The sequence below is a fragment of the Platalea leucorodia genome, assembly GCF_965183815.1.
Source record: "Platalea leucorodia genome assembly, chromosome: 1".
In the NCBI taxonomy this organism is placed as follows: Eukaryota; Metazoa; Chordata; class Aves; order Pelecaniformes; family Threskiornithidae; genus Platalea; species Platalea leucorodia.
In genome coordinates this window covers 24,677,674-24,704,939 of record NC_138823.1, presented here as the reverse complement: position 1 = coordinate 24,704,939, position 27,266 = coordinate 24,677,674, and the positions used below count along the sequence as shown (strand labels likewise).

Genomic DNA, 27,266 nt, shown 5'->3' with positions numbered 1-27,266 from the left:
AACCAAAAAAGGTGGAGACTTTTGTCAATTGCTAAAATTCTAGAGTGTGAAATTGCTTATTTTAGTAACATGCACCAAGAGAGCCTTTTGTTCAAAGTAATGTTAAAAAAGGAAAAAAAAAAAGTTACTGTGTAATTGCCAAGGTTGCCAGTCTCCATATAGTCACCATGTGTCTTCTGATAACTGTTATGAGTTAACTGTGTTACAAATGTAATTATGACATTCACTATAGACCTTTTTCTTCTGTTAACAGTAAAGGTTAATTTTATGGAAAAATAAGTTCCCTTGAGGTCTGAAAGAAAGCTGAGCCAACCATGTTTTTATTTTCTGAATATAGGTAAGTAACCAAGGTAACATCCTAACTAGACTATTAAGCAGCAGTGGGAAAAGAACGCACTCAGTGCATGGAACAATACCTGGAGAACACGTATGGGCCTTCATGGCTTATGAAAATGAACATTATACACACTGACTTCATCATCATTCATAAGAAGAAGATAAAGTACTATGGGGTCAAGAACAAACTCTACAAAAAGCCAGCTAATGAGTTCAATTTGGCCCAGGAAGCCAAAGTGTGCTATATCAAAATCTATGCCTGTAAGGATTGCCAAAGACAAGAAGTCAGAAATATAGAGTCCTAATGATTTTTTTGTTTGGTAGGTTGTTTTTTTTAGTCTGAAGTTAACACCAAAGTTCAAACACTATTATTCAGAAACAGAATTTTACCCTTGCTCTGCAGTTACGTTAAAATATTTACAAAGGAAGAGGTGATAAAGAAAAGGAAACAAAAATGAAGGGGGAGGCTGTTTTCATTAAAACTTTCTTTCCTGCATATCTGCACGTAACCTAATGTTAGTGTTAATAACCCTCAAGAGCACTAAATATTGATTTCCTTTTTTTTCAAATATGAGGAAATTGATTTGTACGATACCATTTGCTGAAAGCAAAGCATGCCTAAATACAGGCCAGTCTTCTTTAAATCATCTGTCAACCACAGATGTGAAAAATAATAATCACAAGGATAACTTAATCTACCAATGAAACACTTTCAAGAAGCAGATGAATCAGAAACAGATATAGTTTTGATATGTGAAGGGGATGCTTGTAACTGCATCATGATTTCAGAAGAACATATATATAATATACGATAAACCTAACACGAAAGAGCAACATCCTGCTTTGACCCCCCTCTTGCATAAATCAAAGTCTACGAGCAAACGTGCAAAAGCAAGTCTAATGAGAACAGCTTTTGTGAACAGTGAAAAATGTGTTAAGTAATTTAAATGTTCTGCATGACTCAGAAATAAAGGGTAGGATTAAACTTAGACTACAAGAATGTAGTTAATCTCCTTCTAGTTTCTTTGATGGGGCAAGGAACACGAGAGGCTTTCGATCAAAATAATTGATGTGTCTTGAAAGAGAAATCAGAACACTTCTTCCCAAAGTTTTTAGGTTTTTCCACCCAACTCTTCAAATACTATAAATACAAACATGTATTTTTCCATTCGTTTGAAAGTCAATACTATTGAGAGCTCAGGTACATCAAAAACTCAATATACAGGGTTGTTTGGTATCTCTGGGAATCTTTAAAAAAAATAATCTGTACCTCTAAAGCATTTCAAGACAGACAGAAAGACAGGCTGGGTGCTTGGGAGCAGTTTCTCAACAAATCCTCCATCTGCAGACCTTTATGTTCATGTATACTAAGATAAACTTCTTCCGCCAGAAAGGTGTTTATTTTTCCCCCCCAATCAATATCACATCAATGAAACAATTTACAACACTGTTAAAAAACCAGCTGTGTCAGCACAGCTGACGTGATACAATTATGCTGATGTAACAGCTTCTTCCACAGAAAAGGGATATTACTCTTCCTATGTTTCCAACTCCTCCAGTGCTCCTCTGACAGCATTAAACAAACTGAACTCATTATTTCTGTAGAAAATTACCCCATCTCAAAAAAAAAAAAAAAAAAAAGGCAAAGCAGCTTTCTATCAAATCAGAAATTTGGATCAGCTCAGTGACAATACCAGACAAGTTTGTCAGGTAAGACAAGCGTGAGAGATCATAAAACACTGGGTGCAAAAATCCTGACACACCTTAGGGGTGTTCCCTGCCATGGCAGCAAGCCCAGTTGATTACATTTTACACTTCTGTTAAGTTGGGAGAAAAAGGTAGCAACGGCATTTAAAAATTTGTGATTATTTTCTCAACTATTTTTCTGAAAGGTTTGGGGTTTTGTTTGTTTGTTTTTTACACTTTAGGAAGTATTTTAAAATTTCTCTTCATACAGTTCAAACTCTGAGAATTTTTGTCTTCAGTTACAGCCATTTTATGCAAGTTTTCAGAAGAACCCTGGATGACAAAGGTTGCAACTGAGGGTGTTGCCGTGACATTCTGGTATAGCTAGGATGGATGGAGTCAAGCCACAGCAATATCCATCTTCTGCATTCATTGAGTAAGTTTGTCCAGGACCATTGGCCAGTTGTCCCATACTGCTGTTCCACCACATAATCATTGCTCTTGGGACACATGCTAGATAAAACACATGTAGCATAGACATGTTAGTATCACAGTCACACGTGTGTTGTGTAGCCATATTATGGGCATGTTAATCCAGCTGATTTTTCTTAAAGCTCCTTTCAGACAACACTAAAGCAACTTTAGGAATCGTAATGCCAGATCAGAAACATTGCAAGAGAATGCACTCTCTCCTCCAGTAAGTTAATTTAAAAAAAAAAGAAATTTAATAGGTTAAACTTTGTATCAGGTAACTTAATGCTGAACCAAATCTTAATCTACTCTCAACTCGCATTAACTCAACAAGCCAGCAGCAGAAATACTGCAGCGTATGCTTTAGCCCCTTAGAGAAATGCAAATCTGTGCCCACACTCAGTCTAGGCACGATGAATGACTCCAGTATTAACAGTTATGAACTGCAGCCTGAAGCAGCAGGTATTTTTTACACAGAGAGAGGTAAACATGTCAGCGAACTCAGAGGCCAGGTATGTTACTTTGGATACAGACACACATTAGCGCAACGTACTGCTGCTGAGCTGGAGCCAAGTCACGTACTGCCCTCCGAGAGCACTGCTATCTGAGCACCCATCAACTTTTCAACACCCATCCAGACAGACATGCCCTTTGGCTTTTAGCCTGTCCTACTGTTCATCCAGGGCTACAGCAGTAAAACCTTCCTCTAGCACCGTCAGCTTACTGTAGTATTTCCAGTCTAGCAAGAACCTTCTAGCTATTTCGTACTCCACGTATTTTCACACCAGGAAAGCAGCATCACATTCAATTGCACCAGAGTCACCGTTTATATATCACAATTCACATGAATGCAAGAAGGATCAACTTTTAAGAAATTTCGTACTGATTTCTCTATACAATTCAATTAACCTGACTGTTTAACAACACTGCATTCATTAAAGCTCCTCTTCTATTTTGTTCTAAAAGTTTGGAACTTACACATGCTCATTTTCACCCCCAAAAATCAGGAGGGGAGACCTGATTGCTCTCTACAGCTACCTGAAAGGAGGTTGTAGCAAGGTGGGGGTTGGTCTCTTCTCCCTAGTAACAAGCAATAGGACAAGAGGAAACGGCCTCAAGCTGCGCCAGGGGAAGTTTAGGTTGGGTATTAGGAAAAACTTCTTCACGGAAAGGGCAGTGAGGGACTGGAACAGGCTGCCCAGGGAAGTGGTTGAGTCTCCACCCCTGGAGGTATTTAAAAGACGGGTAGACATGGTGCTTGAGGACATGGTTTAGTAGTGGACTTGGCAGTGATAGGTTAACAGTTGGACTCAATGATCTTAAGGGTCTTTTCCAACCTTAACCTATGATTCTATGAAATGCTTACCACTTCTGAATATCAAAAAAAATACAGTTTGCACAAATTAGTTGTATTATTCAAAGAAACAAACAAAAAGCAAGATGGAGTAACATTCCTCCCTCATCTGACAAAAAATTAAAGTATTTAAAGTGCACACACAGTTGCTCTGGAGAAACTCCTGAAGAAAAATAAGAGGAGGACAGTACGGGCAAAGCTCACTTGTGTCTGTACGTACCTGCCCAATGCAGACATGCCCTCTGTCCCAAGGTCAGAGTTCATGATTATTACATTTCTTAAGGAATATCTCAGTTGAAACAGATGACTATTTCAACACATGCATGTCAGTTTGCCCATAAATCTTTTGCTTGCTAATGCTACCTGCTTTACATTTACCTATGTAAACATTCACAGCATGAAAAAAGGAGCAGCAGCAGAGGGAATACTGGGCTGCCATCTCTATTGCCAAGCCTACAGTCGCAGCACCAGAATGCTGGGAAGTACCGCAGGGGCCATCATAGGTTCCCATCAGAGGTCCTCCCCACTAAAATAGTCTTTTCTGAGAACAGACCATTTTGTTATCTTCCAAAACTATGCTAAATTTCTGGGGGAGAATGGAAAACTTAACACACCTGAAACTTCCCAGACTCTCCAGTATTTCCATAATTCTCACTATAAATCAGAAGTTCTCTTGTTAGTTCTGATTTGCTCCACCAGAACACCAACTTTTTTTAAATCATCAACAGTATAGCATGGAGTTCAGGAATATACTTTGCAGAGGAGGCTTTTGTTGGTAAAGCAAAGTTTTTCAGGTATGCCGGTAACGATAAGCAGTATTTCCAAGAATTACATCCATGTTTGCTTTTCTGATAATGCATTAAGATTTGAGGTGTTTGGAATGCCATATAATCTTCATAATCAATGTGAATTCTCAGACATAGTAACGAGCCACAGAAGAAAGAAATCTGGAGGTAACACTTGTGTTGGCTTTCTTTCTTTCCCATGGGAATGCCAATAATGAGAACTTATATCTGGAATAAAAAAATATGGATCCATACAGCTTTAAAAACAGACCATGCTATCTAAAGACTATGAACATTTACTCTACTTTTCAGAGGTAGACAATACAGCTTTCAAACACAGCTTTTTCTGCCATAGGATATCAAAAGTACTTCCTGTATATTCTCTCAATGCATTTTTAAAATAATGCAACACACACTATCATTAATACAGAAATTTCTAATACAAAAAATCACAAATTGCATACCCAAATCATTCGAGTTAGTTCACAAACTACTGGCTGTGTGTTAGAGCTTTGTTTAAGTATTTAGTCAGTAAAATAAAAGGCTGAAATGAAAAAGCCAGGCTGGTTTCATTCTGCTCTAAAACCAGGGTGGTCTACGGGCAATTTTTGATACCACTGGTGTTGCCGGGGAAACAAAATGAAAACAGGTGCCATCAAATACAAATTAAAGATTTAGTTCTATTTTAAACTACCTTAAAACAAAGTTTCCATAAACTTTTTAACTGATACTACTACAAATTTAACAATACTTTATAACAAGAAAAGGATTATAAGTTGTCTTCAGACCATCAAGTTTTAACTGAAACAAATTTAGACTGATTGGCAACCCTTCCTTTTAAATAGATTTCTTCCATAAATATGCATCATCCTCTTTAAAAATGACCTAGTGTACATTTTAAGGCAATATAATACCAAGACAGAACGAGGGTACATACAGTCTTAATAAGCTTTCTACATTCCAAATTTTACCTTCCTTTCAATCTAAGCAATTTTTTAGATTTTTTACAAAGTAAACAGCCAGCATAGACTTAAAGCATTTAAAAATCTTACTGTGAGTAGCAACAGAAGCTTAATATTTTCCTCCTAATCTGATTGCGGTTTTCTTCCACGATTAAAAATCAAATATATATCCCTTTAGCTAAAACGCAAGTAAAAACACACTTTTGCTTTTAAAAACTGTAATAATGTGTTAAGAATTTGGCAATATAGTAGTCAAGGTCTCTTTAAAGCACTTCCTCTAAGCCAACTAGCTATACTGACAGAAAACGTGTCAAAGTTTAAGAAAAAATGAACATGTAATTCACTTCAATAAAGAAGCATTGATTCAAGCTTCCAAGAAACTCTTAAAATTATTTACTGAGTTCTTTTTTGGCTTAACAAGACACTAGTCACACACAAAAGTCCAAATAGTCCTACTTCAATTAAAACAATACACAAATTCCCTCCTCTTCAATAAAGCTAGCTGCCAGACCTCTGAATAAAAACTAACCTTGTATATTCTGTGTTAACCCTGGAACTTCAAAGATGATAGAAATAAAAAGAAATAGAAGCATCCGTAGTAAATATATATAGCTCTTCACTTAGAAGTTTTCGTATCTGCGGCATATTTTACAATATCCCGCAGGGTATTATAGAATTTTTAGTAAAAGGAGTTCTCATAAGTTTGTGCATAATCATTTTGCTGAATGATTTTCCAATTCCATAGTGCCAGTTAAAAAGAAATTGAATAAATTCAGCATACAATGATGTGTAAAAATGATGGAAAGGCTTTTTCAAATAAAAATATCTGTAAAGTTAATCAATAAAAAAAAGTCTTGCAACATTAAAATTGTGATTCTAGTTTTAATGCATCTTGATGATTTACTACTCATTGCGTATTTCAAATAAAATTTACTTGAGATCTTCAAGTTGCAAAACAGCTTTGCTTTGCACTTTGATCTATGTTTACAGTTTTACTAACATCACAAATGAGTAGATCTATAGCGATTTAAAAAACTTATGAATGAGCTTTTGGGTGGGGGTTTGTTTGCGTGTTTGTATTTAACATTTGTCCAGGGAAAAAGCAGCCAGCTCAGCAGCAGAGTATATTGTTAACCTATGCTGCGCTAGGTTTGTTGAATACATTCATAGCTTTACCCACATTAACAGTTCTATCAAATAATCTTTAACAATGCTTATAGATATAGGGCTTGATGCAATGCTCACTCAAGTCATCAAGAATCCTTCCATCAGTTTCATGGCTTCATTCAGCCTCCATTTATTGTTCCAACATCTTTGAAAAATAATATTCCCAGGTCAAACATTTTCCTATTAAAGTGTCTTGCAAATAAATGGGTAGTATCTTTGTATGGTCCTTTTTTCAGATTAGCACTTCTAAGAATCTGAATCATACACAAAAGATACACAGCATTACATGAAACTAGCCAACATCAAACTTCCTTTACAGTTATTTTAGTTAAAGTTTCAAGTTAACTCACTTGTGTGTAATTATGAAATTACTGTACTGATCCTCCGCTTACTTTGAAAGTGATTAATCAAAGTCAGAGAAAACCAACCATCAACTGAAGTATGTTTCAAATTTCCTATTCAGGGGTAAGTCTAAAAAGATGAACTAATTTAATTTTAATTAAATCCTCATTTGGAAGCATGAAATAAATGTTTTCCATTTAATTCAAATTAAACTCCAGTTCCAGTCCAAATTTAAAATATTCTCCGCTTCTGCTACTTTATTACACATGACAGATTAACATTTCCTTTTTGTGCACGTATACAACCAACAAACCTAATATCATTAAAAAATGTAAAGATTTTATACTTTTAACAGTAATAAGCATATTATTTATTCTACCTCTAAAAATTCTAGTGACATGAAGGAGTGAAGATGCATTCTCCAAACCACAGTGAAACATTTATGCTAAATTCTATAACCACAAACACTTAACTGCACTTTCGTTATACTGCAACAGTTTTACTATGTGAACTTTCAAGCCATCTCTTCACTGAAGGAAAAAAACAAGCTAGAGAAATGCAACAAAAAAGAAGAGTAGATAATAAAAGCAATACCTACAGGAAGACAACAATTACATACATCAGACTGTAGACTTTTCAGAAGCTTTAATGTGGACAGGACTAGGGCCTTGTCATCCTCCAGTTTAATCATCATACACACCTCAAGTAATCTAATGTTTTCACAGTATGTGTATCAATGCTAACGTCATATCATTCTGTATTGATTAGACAAACAAATATGAATGAACGTGAACCTTTATAAAGCATTGATTTCCTCTCATCAGTGAGCTCTTCCAGACTTGACATAGCTTCCCCTGTCTTACCTCAGTAGCATCTTCTCAATTTCTAAAGCTGAACTCAACCCAACCCTGTTTGCCGTTATGCCCACCTTTCACTTTCTTCTGCTCCTTACATCCTGCTCTATGTCATTTTTCCTCTCTATGAAGAGCCAGATGCTGACAAGGTAGTATCTTGATTAAAAGAAACTACATTATCAGGCCAGTTCTGCACCCCTTTGTGAATCTCTAGGGAAAGAGAACTGAACTACTGTATGTATCCAGTCTTACGTGGTTTGTACTCTCAAGAGTCCCATAAACCAGAGAGATCTGTCAATCTTTTCTGTGGGAAGAAGGGAGTACAGGCTCTTGATAAAGCAATGTGGCAAAACCTCTTCAAAAGTTCCTTGGAGTATTAGGGAGAAAATATTTCTCATCTGTAAGTTTTGCCAGAGGACAAATGACATTTTTCCTATCTTGCTTTCACAACAGTATTACAAACACTCTCCTTTCCACATGAAATGGGCTGATGTTAGGCATACTACCCCTTTGCACAACAAACTGTCAAGTCTCGGAAACTGAATGCTGCCACGCTAGGACATTACTCTCCAGGAGGCTCCATACATTTAAGTGAATCTGGTAAAGTCAAGCAATGAATTATCAATTGCAATTTAAGAAAATAAGCAAAATATCACAGGCTTTATTTCATGTGTTTTGCAACTGGACACCTCTAAATTTGTCTTCAATGTCTGAGGACAACTCACATACTATTTCTTTTACTCTGTTCATCTTTTTTAGATAAGCCGTGCTCGGTATATAGGAACCTTCATTAAAATTCTATGCTAGACATTCTAAAAATGGTAAGAAATTATATTTCTATATCACAAGAAACTAGACTATACCCGGGGCACTTGCCTGGGTTGACCTCCTTGCTCATCAGGATATTCCCCACTGTCTCCTCTACAGCGAGTCCAAAGAAGGGCTGGTCACAAGCAATAAGCAAATTAAATCCTTTTGAAGTTCACTTCCTCCATGAATCCTGTGGGCATTAAATACTAAAAAAGAAGTTATGTTCAAAAGGGTACTAAGTCTGTATCTATGCCTAGTATTTCCACAAATAATACGAGCCTAAGGAGGAAAGCACCTGAATCCTCCCCAGATCCCCCTACATATATAAGTGAACACCAAGCACATTTTAACTAAAACCATAAATCATAACTTTAACTTTGGAGATCCATAAATATCTTGGGGCGGGGGGAGGGAATCTACAGAGCAGGATCTCTGCAGCTCTATGAGCAGTTTGCCCATGAGCCACAAGTACAACTTTGACAAACAATGATTTTTCTGCAGGACCACAATTTGCGTTTCGTTTCAATCCTTCTAAAAAACTGCTAAAAATAACTCTGCCACAGTGAAAACTAACGTCAAACTGACACAATTACCAAGTACCTAAAAACTGACTCTTTTCACCTAGTAAAAATGACATTGCTGCAATAGTTAACAGTTGCCTTAATTGTATTCCAGATAATTTATAAATGTATTTCCTCAAGTTAAGTTACATTAACAACCCATAGAAAACTTGCTTTTACATATGTATTAAAGAATGCTGACAAAATAGGCAACCAAGTCCAACTCTCATTACAATTACAACAAGCACTAACTGGCATCTTAACTCACAGAAAGAGCAATTCTCCTGGTGATCAGCAGATCTAATATCTGGATATTAAGGTTTTTAGCAAAGTCTATGCAAATATCTCATTTAGATATGCACATCAGGTATTTGCTCACCAAAAGATGGAATACACACAGATGTGCAAGTTCAAATGTACACAATTACTTACTTTAATTTGCCCAACATTTATCATCTCTCAGTTCCAGAAGCCGTGTTTAAAGGAGTCAAATCATGAATAGGGTTTTAGGAATTGGCCTGCACCTCAGCAATAACTTACCACACCAGTAGCAGTTCAGGTAAAGAGGTCTGTTCACACACTATAAACATTGATCATTTTTCAAAGTTTGTTGTTTTTGTTTTCGTTTTTTTTTTTTTTTTTAAAAAAAAAAGAAGCCTATGCTTATTTTGACAAGTGAAATAAGTCGTGAACAAAAAAGCATTTGACACTTTTTTTTTTTTTTTTTTACATGTACTGCTGAAAGAAGTGTCTTAATCTGTTGGGTTTTTTTTATTCATACAAAAATCACCATACAACAATTATTCGCATTTTGATCAGAGCAGGTGGACAGGTTGCTTATTGATTTGAAGTAGCAGCATATTTAAATGAAAATTTAAAGCTTTCTTTTTTAAGAACCCTTAAATAAAGTAAGTAATTTCCTTAGAGTTCAACCCTGAAAAGAAGGTTGTTGAACAGAAAAAGAAAACTACCAAAGATACAATTCCCAGATCAGCATTTGTATTAGTATAGGTACAACTGGTTTGAACCACATAATACTACTACTGTCTCAAAGGAAAAATGCCACATATCCTATTACCATATGGAGTTGCATTTCTCACAGTGATTTATGTGGGAAGCAACTCATTTGACGTAGATTCCCCCCCCCCCCCCCCCCCCCCCATCTATCAGAGAACATACTTTATTTTCCGTTAGACAAATACTATCTGGTATTAATTGTGCTCTTTTTTTTTCTTGAATAAAGTTATAATACCTATTTTAAATTTTGGCTATAGAAAGTACCATAGAGGCAAATATATTATGAAGCAACACCTGCCTTCAGCCGCCTGCAAACTGAAGGCCACTGGAAGTTTACCCCATGAAGTTCAGCTGTATCATGGCAATAGCATTTAAAGATGGAAGAACAGATGAGGTGTAGAAGGAGGGAGGCTTTGTGGGGGGACACTTACCCATGAAAGTTCTAGAACCCTGTCTCATTTTATTGATATGCCCAACTAGAAAAAGTCCAAAAGGACGGGTAGGACAGGCTACAAAAAAGTCAGTTTGTACAAGACAGGCATTTGTAAGGGCCATCTCCAGAGAAGCTCCACAGTCTGCAGACACTTACTAGTCTGTCAGAAAAAGGAAGAACAATCTCATTCCTTCCCGTCAGACTCGCTCTGCATTCAAAGGGTAAATGAAATCCAGAGCAGCAAAAACAGCATGGCAGTACTGCACCTACAGCTATAGCTCCCAAGCACAATGGTATCTGGATACACTATGACCTTTGATGTACTTACGTATACAGGAGTTTCCTTAAATAATGATTAAGTTTGAATGACAATAACTTTACAGACAGCTCAGACTCTGGTTTTGCAACTACTTTAAGTCAACCTCAGCACCAACTTGGCTGATCCCCAAAAAGGGATGATCCAATTCTCCTTCCGGTTGTAGCCACGCATTTTTGTCCCCACCTACTCCAAGCACTGTGTTAACAATATCAGTGAAAGTTACTTCTTGTTACTTGGTTCGTTTTCAGATGCATCAGTTTTCCAATCCAATTTATCATGTGGCCACCTAAATGCTCATTCCGACAGAAATGGGTGATGAAAATGTATGGAAACAGGAGGGAATACCACCCCTTTGCGGCCATCGCCTGCATTTAGGAGAGTTTAAAGTAAACGCAAAAACTCCATTTAAAGCACAAAGAGGTCCAAAGGTCTCCCAACAGCTCTTTAGGAAGCATGCAGCAAGACACATGCTTCTCCAATTCCACTCTACTGCCTCAACCATATCACATCAGTGTCTTAGATCCCCACTGTAAATATACATTATACAGTATATCATCATTTATTGTTTAAGAATTTAGAATGAATATGGCATTGTGTAAGACAGCACACACTAAAATTCTGTCCTGAGAAATCACATTATTTTAAGAAAGGCAAGACACAGTGGAAGATCCAGAGGAAGGGGAAGTCAGGTTTTTTGTTCTTTTAACTATACACATTCCTACGATTCAAAGAACTGAATGTGTTAGGGTCTCACGTGCTTTTTTCAAGACTTAAGATTTAACTATTTTAAAATAATGTTAATACTTTAAGTCGCTTGAAAGCACACAGAACATCTAATTAAGGGAACTATCATAACATAGAATGCACAACAGAAATATTTCTGGATCCCTGAGGAATCACACTCAATGAGTCCTACCACAGCTCACTGTCATTCTTTCACAAGATTTTGAAGAGGTAGTAAAATAATGTACAATCAAAAAATCCATATTTTAAATCTGTTTAAATATTAGCTCACTCTACCTAGAAACAGCAGGCAAGATCTCAAGTTACAAATTAACAAGAAGTGTCTCATAGAAAGTTCTTAAAAGGAAAAGGACTTTCAGAAGTTAACTCAAACTCTTTTCTAAAGATAAGCAAAGGCACTAAAATAAGAAAACGATATAATATACTTTTACAAACCTACTTTAAATTAAAAGCAGTAAAGCTGCGATAAGATAGGTGAACTCTCAAAGAAAATAATAGAAACCGATGAGACAATTCCATCTGTTGAAGAAATGCAAGAATGCCTGTACAGAAAGACATCTGACATCGCCAGAAGTGCTTTTTCTTTTTCCCTCTCCTCAACTTTTGGCAGAAAAGGCATAGACGAAACCATTTTCTCAGTGACTGAAAAACTGGTCTCAATCAGACAGCAATGCTCATCATGACACCTTCCTTGGTTCTTGCAGCTTTACACAGCAATAATTCCACTTCAATCTCCAGTTTTAATGCAATATGCTGAGAATAAGAAAAGTGGGAAATGGTAGATTGTTGTAAGATACATCATGAATAAAAGATTATTACAAACAGATTAGCCCACGGTGGAAAAGACACAGGCTAAGCAGGAGGCATGGATAATCTGGGTAAGTGCCATGGAAAAATAAATATCATGATTGGACTTAAAGCAAATGGAAGCAGTTCAAATTGGCTTCCTCCAATTCACTCCAGAACATGTGATGCCCACATGTCCATTTCCAACAAAACCTCACCATAAAGAAACAAAGGCCAATACTGTGAGTGTTGAAAAATGCATCTACCACCAGCTTCGTCCACACCACAGCAACATGAATTATTGCAGCTGCCTGATAAGCATGCAAGAAAAGAGTTGGAGGGGGTGTTCAGCTTTTTTGTTTTGTTTTTTGGAAGAGAGCTACCAGCATTTATCTGCAGCATACTATCCTGTCAGTACCTGTCGACCTTGCAAAGAGCAAACTTCATACAACGCAGGTTGCAGTTTTACAATTAGTCTACAAGGCTCACTGCATAGCTGTGGCCACAGGCAGTGACTTCACTCAACCCACTTCCTCTGTCCATCTACGTGCTCCTACAACTTCTCTGGCTCAGTTCTAGCAGGTTTCTGTCTGGTTAGCTTTTCAGAATATCAGTTCCTTTATCCAACTCCTTGTGAGGCCACAAAAACACTAGTGTTTGCTTAACAGAAAGGTCAGGAACTCCTGGCTAGGGATAGGCTGTCTCTATAAATCAGCAGCCCACACTTAAATTGATCATGAAAATCACAGCCCTGCAGCAATAAGTGATCATGTCATTGTGTGAAAATAAGGAAAATTTGTGGTAAGGGTGGTCCCAGAGAAAGGACTTCGAAAAGCAGCCATTCTTAAAGGTTTAAGATTAGCTTTACAGCAAAGTGTTGTTAATCTACTTGTTAACAAAGCCAAATATCAGCAGTAGGTGGATTATGATCAAGTAAAAATTTTGCAGCTTAAAGGATCTTTCACCAGAAACAACTCTTTTACATGACAAATTTGAGATCACGGCTTGATTAGCAAACACAGAAGATATTTCAAAGGCATGTTACCTATTTTTACCAAAAAGCAAAATCACAACTGCTATAACAAAACAGTGTCAATCTTTATGCTTCCATTGTAGATTTAAAAAAAAAAAAAAAAAAAAAAAAAGAGGAATTTAGAAACAAACAGAAATAATAAAGACAGATATTGCATGAAAAGGAGAAACTGAGCAAAGCAGTTAATGGTTTGAATTAAATTCAGACAGTGGTAGGACATAAATACTTTATCCGAAGAGGACAGCATACATGCTGCAGTCAATAGGGGACACGGGAGTGCAGCTGTTAAAACGTATCACTGCAGCTTCAGAGTAGGAGATTGCTTTAGAACCACACTGAAGCCCCCTTTAATTAGCTCCACTATAAATTCATAACTGCTCATCCCAGCAGAGCAATCAAAGGTAGACACAAACACTGTTAGCCACATTAACCCTGGCAGCTGCACTGACTACTGCAATCAACATGCTTTTAGCCCTGCTGGGTGGGTTAGATTATCTAGGTCTGAGTGATTTTTGGACTTCTCAGGAAATTCCTTGCCATTTCTAGTGGCTGTATTGCCACGTTTTAGGGCAACCTTGAGGACATCTGTATTTTTTCCTCCTTTAGAACTACTTGAAAACACTCCTTCTTTCATGAGAACTCAAGAGAAAATACAGAAGTTTCACTTTTCATCATTAGCAAAAGCACAAAAGGACTCTGACACCAAATATGTGAGGCATTCCCTAATTCTGACATGAATAAAGCATTACAACTTACTGGGCTGGCAAATGGTCTTGACCTTTGAGCCTCAAACCAAGTTTGACAACTGCAGGTTCTGTTGAACGCACATTTGCGGCAGAACCAAGTGAAATAGCATTGATGACACTTACACAGTCAAATATACTAAACCAGGAATACTTCAACAAAAACCCTGTTGGTTTTCCCCCTCCAACGTGAAATTTCATTTTGCACCCCCACACACACTTCTCATTCTTTCCCAGCTGAAACTAGTACAATTCTTTGGAGTAGCTAGAGTGTGGTTAAGCAGAGGAAGCTATGCTTGTTTGCATGGAATCTGCTATTTCCTCTCTGCCAAAACACTTGTTTAAAGAAGTCATGTAATATTTCTATTAAGCTGTAAATGCAGTAGACAAGGAAATGGCCTACTGGCAGTGCATTACCTTTGTGGCAGTGCCAACCAGCCTACAGCAAAATAGTGCACATGGTAATTTCAACATGCATTCCCAAGTAACAAAATTGTGCCTTACATAAATACCACAGAACTCCAGCAACATGTAGAAAAAGCAATGCAAATTTGCTGAAGCTTTCATGCTTGCCTGTATCAATTCTGTGTCATAACTAAAACAAAGTAGGAAAGCATCTACATATGTCCAAAAGTCCTGTGAAGCTGTATCATATGACACTGGGAAAACTATTGCAACTTAAATCTGTGTATTTCTTGTTAACCACTGTAAAAACTCACTAATAAAAATTAAGAAAAACTGTAGGTATCAAATATACAAAAGAGTACTAACTGCATACAAGCCCTTAAAAACCATAACGTAATTTATTAACAAGAACACATGTTCTATGTAATCCAGAATTGTTGTGTTAAATTACTTTGGCCTTTGATAGCATTCATTTGATTACAAGAATTATACAGATTCACAAGCTTTCAAACTCAGTGACCTTTGATTTATAAGCAGCTATTGTCATGCATATAAAAATCTTTTCTGATAATGTAGTCCTCACCTTTCAACAGTTAGTGCAACTACATATAACGATGTTAAAATGAACTCAGACGTAATTAAGACATTTCCATTAAAAGTACAACCAAAAACCCCAGCATGATCAAATGTATTTAATTTGTAATGAGTAGTTCTTAAAAATATTTTTTAAACGTTATTTCATCTTAAATTAAGTTCCCATAAAAAACAAGCTTGAGAGATACTTTTGTTCTCAGCTTTTGTCTGAATATTTTCAGTTTGAACAGTAATTTTAAAATAGTGTACACAGAGGGAAGAAAAAAACCAAACAAGGTGCAGGAAAATTATGAAGCTCTGCTTCCAAAATTATGTAATGTTTCTAATTGCAAAACACTCACTAGCTTTAACCGAGCTGCGCATTGCCATAAAACTTCAGGAAACACCTCTGCTCCAAAAAGCACACACAAACAAAAATCAAGAACCCAACAAACAAAAACATCAAGAACCCAATAACACCACATACACTTGAACTCACATATGCAACACCTTATAGTAATCATATATGAACAGTACCTTCTCTTTCGAGGGTGGTGGCTTCCTTTTATTAAGATCTTGATATATGAGGCACCACCAAAAGAAAACTGAATAATCTAGTATGCGTGCCATTTTTGCAGCAAATCACAAAGATAAAAAAAAAAAAAAAAAATCTGCTTTTAGCAATATAAAGTGCCTTATTAATACCAAGTGGGCTTTAGATATAAACAATTCAAGAACGAAGTATTTATTGATGCTCAGTGCAATCAGTGTAGCTATTCTATAATTCATATCAAAAAAAATAAAAGCATGACTAATAGTGGCATCACTTGCTCCTAGATACATGTTGTTCGCCATTAACTTCTCCAAGTAATTCCTTTATAACTGCTACTTCTCATAAAGTGACTAATTCTATTTAGATTTTATTTTGCAAAAGTAAACTAATTCAGTAACAGACTTTAAGAGTCAGTAATAAATACAAACTGTCAGGTGTTACTAATATTAGCAGTGGTCACATAGGACAATCCTGAATCCTTCTTTAGGTCATCTTTACCTCAAAACTCCCTTTCAAAGGAGGATGGCCTCTTGGTTCTGGAACTCACCAAGTGCACGTACAGTATGAAACAGGCTCTATATGTTGCCTTCAAGTCAATTAAGCACTTATTGCTTTAGTTCTCTCTCAAGTGGAGCTAAAAGCATTCTGAAACCTTACAGAGATGTGTTAAAACACCAGCAAAATGCAGCAAATAAGAAGCAAGACAGCAAGTAAAAATCCTTAGTCTTAAAATCTTTGTCGCTAAATGTACAGTTTTATGATTCCAGTATTAGTTTCTTGAAGTTTTGGGTTTCTTTTGTTTTGTTTGGCTTTGGTTTGTTTTTTTTTAATACAACAAACAAGAAACCACCACCAAACACACTTACCCTCATTGGATGAATATCAGCATACGGAGGCTTTCCTTCAGCCATTTCTATTGAAGTGATACCAAGGGACCAGATGTCTGCCACGCAGTTATAGCCAATCTCTTGTATTACTTCAGGAGCCATCCAAAACGGAGTTCCTATAACAGTATTACGTTTTGCCATTGTATCCTGTAATTATATTATTTATGCAATTAAAACAGAGATGTTTATTCTCAGATTCTTTTGATATTGATTCTATATTTAAAAGTTAAATTAGCCACCCAAAAGTCAAATGGTAGTGACTTCCAATTAAGACCAAACAGATTCAGTCCATCAGCCTATAGAGGCCAAACAGGTGACAATGATAATAAACCTCAAACAAAAGTTGTGAGATTATCAGGCACTTGAAGTACACTGGGTTGTAAAAATTAACAACTAAAAACTAAATAGCCCTGCAATACATTAAATACTCATCATGATAAAGAATGCTGTTTCTACCACTAGTCACTCCTCAGACACAAAATTCAAGGCAGAACAAAAAGACGAAAGTAAAAGAACATGGTTGGGAGCACTAAAGCATTTTTAAATTATCTTTCCACAGGTACTTACTGTTAACTGGCCAGCCACACCAAAATCAGCTAATTTTGCATGTCCCTCAGTGTTAAGAAGGATGTTTCCAGCCTTTATATCTCTATGTATTTTTCTCATAAAGTGCAAGTATTCAAGTCCTTTAAGAGTAGATTTCAGAATAGTTGCAATTTCATCTTCTGTTAGCTGCAAGAAAACATAAAACCATTTTCAGGTATATATATAGCATCTATATATTTGAACTATTTAAAACATGATCATTTCATAATTATTATTATTATTATACATAATACAGACAATGTACCTTCAGTATTTTAACACTGGAATATGCCCAATAGCATTTACAATTCAAAACTCTGATCTACTAAATTGATCCGTATAGCTAGATTCTTGCACACCTAGAGTCCAGTCAGAGCAAGTGAGCTGCAAAACTAGAGAAGGGGCTGACTGATACAGATCAGATGGCAGAATATGCAATATTCTCTTGCCTGTCAATCAAAAGTTACTACTCTTTAGATGTTGGAATCCTTCATAAAGACTGCTGCACAGTTTCTACGATACACAACTACTAGATTTATCAGTAAGATCATACATATTAATTGTCAAGTTATGCATTACCTTTGTCAGAACAAAGGTCATGGTGGTTGCAACCGGACTAGATGGCACATAAGAGAATACTTCCCTGGAAAAAGAGATAGCCCTTTCTCTACTGTGGAAGGCTAGAGCTACTCCTCAAACATCCATGCCCTTGAGTTCTTTACACAGTTTGCCGAACAAACTAGCACAGTCCTACACTTGCAAAGAGATGAAAGGAATGCCGTGTTTTCTTTATTTCTCAGATTCCTACATATGAAATGCCTGCTAAGTCTACAATCAGTAGTATCAAACTTTTGTCCAGCAGCTATTTCCGAGTGCCTTACTGTTAGTTTCTCATTGCTGGCAATTTACAAATTAGAGAGTACGAATTAAGAGTTTCTTCACAAAAACAAAACCAACATGGAACAAAAAGCAAGGGATAAAGGTGTACAGAAAATAGCCAAATAATTATTTATCACAAAGCTTGCAAAAAATACATTCATCAGGGATAGCTTGCTACTTATTATCTGTAAGGAGATAATATAGCATGCAGAAATACAAAAGCCAGAACAGCTCCCAACTCATTTACAGAATTTTACTGAAGTCTGTCAAGTAAAGCACTCCTTTTAAGGCTAATGCCTTCATTTTATATAGAATGCAAGTAAATGATAATTTTTGAAAACAACTATTTCTCACTCTGCCTGTGCTCCATACTGACACAAAGCTGTAGAACTACACCCATAGAGATGTGCCCCAATGACCTTCCCAAAACCGTGCTCAGCCCTGACAAAGGACAACTAAGATGTCAGAAATGATTGAGAATAGATGCCAGTCAGATGCTATGGGCTTTTTCTTAAACCATTCTTCTCTTCTTGTTGCTGATTGATGCAGAGAATGAATGCTCACTGAACTTTTGGGTTCTTTTTAACCTTTTTAAATCACCTGCATCACTCGATGATTGCTAGATGATATCCTCATATGAAAATATAATCAGATTGAATATATGGCTCTTCAGTTTCAGCCACAAATATTGTATTTTTTTTAAATATCTACTAACATTAATTAGCTTGCTGTCTATGCAAAGGTTTCCTGTTAGTTCTTAATATTAAATGTAGTTAATCCACACAAGCTATGCTATAATATATCATGTTACTACCACACTATAAAGTTGTACAATTGAACTAACAGAAATCCTAACATTGCTGGCCTTGAATATATAAGACAAGCCACATTTTAGTAAGCACAACTACCACTACAGGAAGATAATGCAACATGTTGGCCCGCAACTTTCAAAGTAGTTGCGGGCTATTAATATCTTCTGGTCTCTAAAAAACATACTCCTTTACATAACTTTTACCACTGCATAATATTAATGTTGTACAGCCATGCTGAATCTTTAACAGGTTTCTTTCTGTTCTTTAATAACAGCATGGCCTTCAGTTACTTCTGAGAATTAAGGCAGAAGATTGAGACTCTTTAGAACTTTAGAGTTCCTGAAGTCAACAGTACATTTTGCATAGTTATACCCAGCTCTTTCATATCATGTTTGCTGTTTATTTTTCAGTCGGGATGAATGGAAAGGTACACTGAAATTAGTCAAGTAACTGAATACAAACTGAGAAACAAAACTGAAAATTTGACAAGTACAGGGCAGGGGGGGAGGGAGGAAATCGCAACAGGGATAGCCCTATACCAGGTACTATGAAGAAGATTAACTGTATCGCAGCCAAAACCAGCACAGATATTCATTGAACTCTGTAAAAGCATCACAAAGGAAACACTAAGAACTCTTTTGCTTGAGGGTTTTTTTTCAAGCAGACCAGACAAACTTCAGTTTCAAAGGTTCAAAAAAAAAAAAAAACAAAAAAAAAAACCCAAAAAAACCCACAAAACCAAACCAAAAACAACGATTAAACACCTACTATAAATAAAAAGGTGATGTAGACTGGGCAGTCCAAAACACTTCTCTTACTTGCTACTTTAATATGATAGAATCATAGAATCGTTAAGGTTGGAAAAGACCGTTAAGATCATCGAGTCCAACCGCTAACCTAGCACTGCCAAGTCCACCACTAATATATGCAGAATTCATATACTGTCACAGATGATACAAGAAGCTGCAAGTATCAACTGGCAACAAGCTGACAGAAATTTCATTACCAAAGAAAATACAATACAGTAAAAAAAAACTTGAGATATGTTTTCATTTATCTGCTTCATAAACTACATGGACTACTGAGTAAGTCATCAGCTAGCATAGTTGTTTATCTTTGGTGCTTTAGATCAACATAATAGGAACTCATAAGCTCCTGAACAAGTCTTATCAGAGAAACAGTAAGAGTGAATCTTTTGCAGTTACCAGACACCCTGAGAACACTTCTCAGATTTTGGTCAACATTTATTCTAGAATAAAAGCAAAAACACAGGCACAATTCATCCCATGTGATACATTTTCTCAAGGAAATAGAAAGAAACTATTAATGCTGTTCAATTACAGTACATTGGTGCTTTAATATAAGAGCTAAGCAAATGAACTTGACACATTCTTAGAAATGCAAGAAACTGGAAAAATGAAGATGAATACTCCAGTTTGGCTGCAACACTGGGTTGCTGTTTTCCCCTCTTTCTCTACTTTTCCAATCCTATACAGAAATTAAATTAAGCAATAGCAATTCCTTCCAGTTTCAGTTTTGAAAGTGTTGGTTCACATCTGCACCTCTCTCCAAAAAACAAAAGCACCACCAAAAGCCCACAAGAAACAAAAAACCCACTCATAATCACTCTAAGCCAACAGAATGACTCAACAGAAAGGAAAAAATTATTAGTCAGCAAGATTATCTGCACTTGAGTTGCTCATAAGTTTTAATTATTTAACAAACAGAACTACTTCCCTATTGCAGCTTCTATCCCATCTCGTAAAACCTGAGCGTGGAGCCCAAGGACAGTTACATGTACGTTTATTTAAACAGCAGCGCCAAGCTCCAGTCCCTCCTTTCACTGCAGCCTACAGCAGCAACTCCCACCGCGTCTCAGCCCTTCCACTGAACAACTCTAACTGACCCTGGTTAAAAATAAATCTGTCTGGCAAATTATTTTTCAAAAAAATTAGTTCCCTGATTCAATTCACAGCAGAGTCAACAAGGATGTAGCAGAGTAGGAGCTGCTCAAATTGGCATTGCTTTCCAAATAAGTACATGTGTTGCTATACCCAAAGAGTCCCAGTGACTTTTATAAACCTTTCCTTATGCAAGCAGAGGATTAAATTGATGGTGGCATTAGCTCCATGCTCACAGCAACCAGTTACCGCCTCTGCTACGTATTATGCATTCTTTGCCTGCCATTTATCTCCGAGATCTTTCAGTGTTTCTATTCAGTGGCACACTGCTCAAAGCCTTTATTTATGCTACTTCTTTATGCTGACTGCTGTGCTGCTTCAGAGGACTGTATGCCAGGAGAGCTGAAAACCCTGTTATACACAGCGCAAACAAGACAGCTTTCCTGGCTTTGCGTCAAGGGAGTGAAACCATCTACCTGATCTGGAGTGAAACAAGAAGGGACTTTAAATCAACTGTAAGATAAACTGAAGTATGGTCAGAAGGATATCTGGAGAAAGAGACAACCCTCATTATGTAACCTAATAATTTTGTGGTGAAGTACACTAATTACAGTGATTTTGTGGTAAAGTACAGAGTGATTATCTGAAGACTCACACTACAGGCAATTTAAACTCTGGCTATTAATAAATATCATGAATGGTTTATGACATGCTGAGTGTAACACTTTCTGCCAGAGCTTTGCCAAATCCACCCCACTTCAGAAACAATACTGTCCCGAATCTCCAAAGATTTCCATGCAGTTAATTCTGAACACACATCAAAAAATGATCCAGAGCACTGACAAATGTATAGCAAGACAGGCATACAACTTACTGCCTGCTTTCATCCAGAAACAAGTATGATGAGAAATTATGCTTAAAAGGCTCTGCAGAGAAGGTCTCTCTTCAATATGTTGTGTTCCTAAGGAGGTAAATCCTTACTTTTAATTCTTGAGAAATTAGTGGCTAAACCACATGGAGATCTTTGGGTCAACTCTAGATGGGGAAGTGCTTTTGCAGCTGCATGGCAAAATCCATCTCTCAAAAGGAGAAAGTAACAGAATACCTGTATCAAAAGGTTGACAAAGAAGCTAAGGACTGAAAAACCAGCAAACCAGAAGAGAGTGAGTTCTAGAGTACTGCACCCTGATATACCATCTGGGGACCATCAGTAAAGGAAAGCTCTAGCCTGGCTACATGTAACAAAAGTAAGAATATTTAAGTAACATCAAAATACATACAGTGGTCAGAAAAGCCCATAGAAGTGAATGTCACCTATAAGAAGTAAGCCGAGAGCACAAGTCATGTTTATCAGGAACAGCAGTAACAGGGAAAAAGAAGCGAGAACAGGCTTACTCTGCCATAAGTGTTCTGAGACACATCAATCCCAACTCCAAATGTCCTAGATCCATCCACTTGTGCTTCATAAAATGTGTGTGGTATATATATCTCCGTAAATATGTATACAAAGATCATATATATATAACGTGATACAGTTACTGAAGTCATTCCTGCTTATATTATTGCTAAACATGGCCAAGTGTATGCATAATAGTACAGACAAAAGGGTTAGCTTTAATATATTTTAAAATTTAGAAGGACGCAATGAATTTCCAGCTTTACTCAACAAGCCAAGAAAGCACACTCGCCTCCCCTACACAAAATAACCTTTCCAGAAAATAATGTACCGTCATATTGATCATTACCACGCAATCACAACAAAAAAAAAAACTTTAAAAAAAAAATCTTTCAAAATCATTAATTTCTTGATTTTTCTGCAATTTAAACTTTTTGCAGAACATACACCACCTATGCGTACCACTGAACACTTACAGAAATATGAAATCCTCCAAAAAATACTTATAAGGCCACAAATATTATTCAACTATGTCAGTATAACAGCTGAGCCATACATACGCTATTTCTACCCTCACTGGACACACAAAGCATTGCACAAAAAGTTCTAGTTATGCTGCCTCTGTAGACCAAAACTGTCTATTGCATTTGGTTTTGCACAACATTAATGGTATTTAAGTATTCTGTATGCTGCAAAGGCAGCAAATGGTATCCCAGGCTGCATTAGACAAAGTGTTGCCAGGGAGTGGAAGGAGGTGATCCTTCCCCTCTGCTCGGCACTGGTGAGGCCATACCTGGAGCGCTGGGTCCACTTCTGGGCTCCCCAGTACAAGGGAGACATGGGCATACTGGAGGGAGTCCAACAAAAGGGCCATAAAGACGATTAAGGGACTGGAGCATCTCTCCTGTGAGGAGAGGCTGAGAGAGCTGGGACTGTTCAGCCTGGAGCAGAGAAAGCTCAAGGGGGATTTTCTCAATGTTTACAAATATCCAAAGGTGCAAAGAGGATGGAGCCAGGCCCTTTTCAGTGGTGCCCAGCAGCAGGACCAGAGGCAATGGGCACACACTGAAACACAGGAGGTTCCCTCTGAACATCAGGAAACGCTTTTTTACTGCGAGGGTAAGCAAGCACTAGAATGGGTTGCCAAGGAAGGTTGTGGAATTTCCCTCCTTGGAGACATTCAAAAGCCACGTGGACATGGTCCTGAGCAGCCAGCTCTACATGGCCCTGCTTGAGGAGGGTGGTTGGACCAGATGACATCTAGAGGTCCTTTCCAACCTCAACCATTCTGTGACTCGGTATTAGCATCATTTACAACTAAATAATTCCCTACTGCAGGATTAGGTGCATTTATGCCTATTTGAATAAATCAGGGGCAGTTGGTTTGTTGGTTTTAGTTGACCGGTCTACATTTCAAGCTTGCATGTCACCCCAATATAAAGGAATCCAAAATATTTAGCTACTAAGGAACATCCAATAAGTTAGTTGATGGAACAGAAGGTAAGTATGTGTTCCTAAGGAAGTAAATCACTATCTTTAGTTCTTGAAAAATAAGTGGTTGAGGTCCCTGCTAACCGGAAGCTAGCCAATGTTACTCCAATTTACAAGAAGGGCATGAGGGAAGACCCAGGAAAATACAGACCTCTAAGTCTAACCTCAGTTCCTGGAAGAATTATGGAGAAGATCACACTCAGTACTACTGAAAGGCATTTAAAGAACAATGCAATCATCAGGTACCTTCAACATGGGTTCACAAAGGGAAAGTCCTGTTTAACTAATTTGATATCCTTCTATGATAAGGTCACCCACCTAGTGGACGAAGCGAAAGCAGCAGATTTAGGTTTTTGTGGATTTTAGTAAGGCTTTTGATACTGTCCCTCACAGCATCCTTCTGGACACAGTGCGCTGGGTGAAGAACTGGCTGAATGGCAGGGCTCAAAGGGTTGTAGTGAATGGGGCTACCTCTGGCCAGTGACCAGTCACCAGCCATGTCCTTCAGGGCTCAATTCTAGGGCCGGTTCTGTTCAACATGTTTATCAATGATCTGGATGCTGGAGTTGACTGCACCATTAGTAAGTTTGCTGATAATAGCAAACTGGCAGAGGCTCTTGACTCTTTTGAGGGACAAGAAGCCTTGCAGATAGATCTAGACAGATGGGAGCATTGGGCTACGATTAATGGGATGAAATTTAACAAGTCCGAATGCCAGATTCTGCACCTGGGACAGAGTAACACCGGGCACAAGTATAAATTGGGAAAGGAGCGGCTGGAGAGCAGCCCCACAGAAAGGGATCTGGAGGTGCTCGTCAACAGCAGGCTCAATATGAGACAGCAGTGTGCCCTGGCAGCCAAGAGGGCAAACCGCATCCTGGGGTGCATCAAACACAGCATAACCAGCCGGTCAAGAGAGGTGATTATCCTGGTGCACACAGTGTTAGTGCGACCTCACCTTGAGTGCAGTCCTGGGCCCCACAATTTAAGAAGTATGTTAAGGCACTCAAATGTGTCCAGAGGAGGGCAACACAGCTGGTGAAAGGGCTGGAAGGCATGTCCTGTGAGGAGCGGCTACGGACTTTGGGTTTGTCTAGTTTGGAGAGAAGGAGGCTGAGGGGCGACCTCATTGCTCTCTGCAGCTTCCTGAGGAGGGGAAGCGGAGAGGGAGGGGCTGAGCTCTCCTCCCTGGGATCCAGTGATAGGACATGTGGGAACGGTTCAAAGCTGTGCCAGGGGAGGTTCAGGCTGGACATCAGGAAGCATTTCTTTACAAAGAGGGTGGTCAAACACTGGAAGAGGCTTTCTAGAGAGGTGGTCAATGCCTCAAGCTTGTCAGTGTTTAAAAGGCACTTGGACAATGCTCTTAATAACATGCTTTAATAACTTTTGGTCAGCCCTGAAGTGGTCAGGCATTCAGACTAGATGATTGTTGTAGGTCCCTTCCAACTGAAATAATCTGTTCTATTCTATTTTTCCCCTGCCATGAGCATAGCAGTTAACCCCATTTGGATTTTACAATGCATTCCATCATTATAAACTTGTATTAAAAGGACATATGCCTGGAGACAGGTTACCTAAATGCATCAACGGCTTATGTCTTCATATATACAAGATATGCAAAAAATGTTTTGTTGGGAAATATATAAAAATACATTTTTTTTGTTTAAACGCAACAGAACACAATGTATCATTCTTCTTTACATCATATAGAGACTAGTTGGCACATAAACTAACATAAGACTGATGCAATTTGGGGGAACAGATGAGGCAGATACACTTTCTGAGCCGACCAATTCTTGGAAGCAACAACGGGCCAAAGTACACAAAAACAGACCCAAAGCTCCTCCAATTATTCATTTATTCACAAAAATCTTACAAAATCACAAATAAACTCTTAATATCCACATCAAAATACTTCCCAATTATGCCTCCTCCCTTCTTTACCCTAAATCACAGGCTCTCCTCATAAGGATGGTTAAAAGTCACTACGTAGTTAGTGTAGCACATGTGTCCTTACAAGTGACTTTCAACTTACAAAGGCCAGCTAAGTGCAGAATCAGCCCATAATATACCTTGTCATAGCACACAACTTGCCATCTACTTAATATCCAGTACTCTCTAGTTCTAACAGTAGTTGATGTTGACATAAAAGTAATGCCATTGATAACTACCGCACAGTACAACTAAAAGAAACAGAACTATTTAAAATTTTAATATTAGGAATATGTTACAGTCAGTGTTGCTATCCTGGTCTGGACGTATGGTTCTTATACCATAATAATACCCATATGGCTCGATCAGGAATATGTTCCCTGTTAAAACAGTTGATTTATTTTATTCTGAGCTTTTAAACATACAGCACCATCAGCATAGCATGCTCTGTATCTTGTACCTTAGTATAATTTCACAGTCATTATCTTTCTCCTTCGTTTCTGATTTCCAGTTGTGTCAAGATCCTAATTTAAAATCCTGTGGAACATTTATCTGCTTGATATCTTTGGCTAGTTCTAATTCTGTATGCTGTGGCCCTTTGATGGGTTGGTGCTACCTCCTAAATACGAGTCAGCCATGAAGCAGCTTCAAATCTCTCATCATCAAAACCACATGCAAGTTAAACATTGAAATGAATGTGAATGATAAAGGTGAACAACTCTACAGCCTACATGAAAACATTGACCATGAAGCCAATCCTTAAAATGGAAATTTGGAGCAAAGCAGATCACAACAAATTCAGGTGTTCCACATCTATTAGGAGACCAGTTAATTCACGTATCTATGTCTAACTGGCTATGGATGCCACGCACAAAGGAGACTTAAGGGTGCATTTACACAGTCTATCACACACTACCTAATCCATGCAGCTGTTGGGACAACTCATCTACAGGTTCTCTGCTCACAGTCAATCATTCTCCTTCCTCTGAAGGGGTCTGGGTCAGCTGAATTGCTTTAACTGCCTAAGTCCATTCCCAGCTGCTCTTTTTACACTAAGTAATGCATGCACATTAAGTCTGATGCTTCCAGGAAGTATCAGATCACTGAATCTAAACAGTCTGATTAGGCCGAGCACACCCAGTAAGTCCACTCTCATGGCAAATAAAGGCATCATGGTACAATCATTCTTCCACCAGAAACGATGGAGCTCGAACATCACCGATCTTATCATAATCACATACCTCTCCTAGTCTTCATTTATGTGAAGACAAGGCTGGACTAACAAAGAGGCTGAGATGCAGGAGAGATGAGCAAATGAGCAGGGGAGAAGAGATGACAATTACTACGACACCCTTCCCACTTGTAATACTTGAATTATAACTCATGAATTACGGCAGAAGGCTTCAGAGGGGAAAAAAAGAGAGGTTACAGTTGCAGCTCTAGCCTG

General features: G+C 37.7%; 1 protein-coding gene across 1 annotated transcript in view; it reads right to left on the bottom strand.

Annotated features, from left to right (window-relative positions):
• STK3 (serine/threonine kinase 3) overlaps window positions 1-27,266 on the bottom strand; it is a 137,758-nt gene that overhangs the window by 91,305 nt on the left and 19,187 nt on the right. The window contains exons 5-6 of the mRNA XM_082319584.1: window positions 17,388-17,552; window positions 16,800-16,967 (exon numbers count right to left, since the gene is read on the bottom strand). Of these exons, the coding sequence (XP_082175710.1) occupies window positions 16,800-16,967; window positions 17,388-17,552 (333 nt within the window). The remainder of the gene's footprint in view (window positions 1-16,799; window positions 16,968-17,387; window positions 17,553-27,266) is intronic.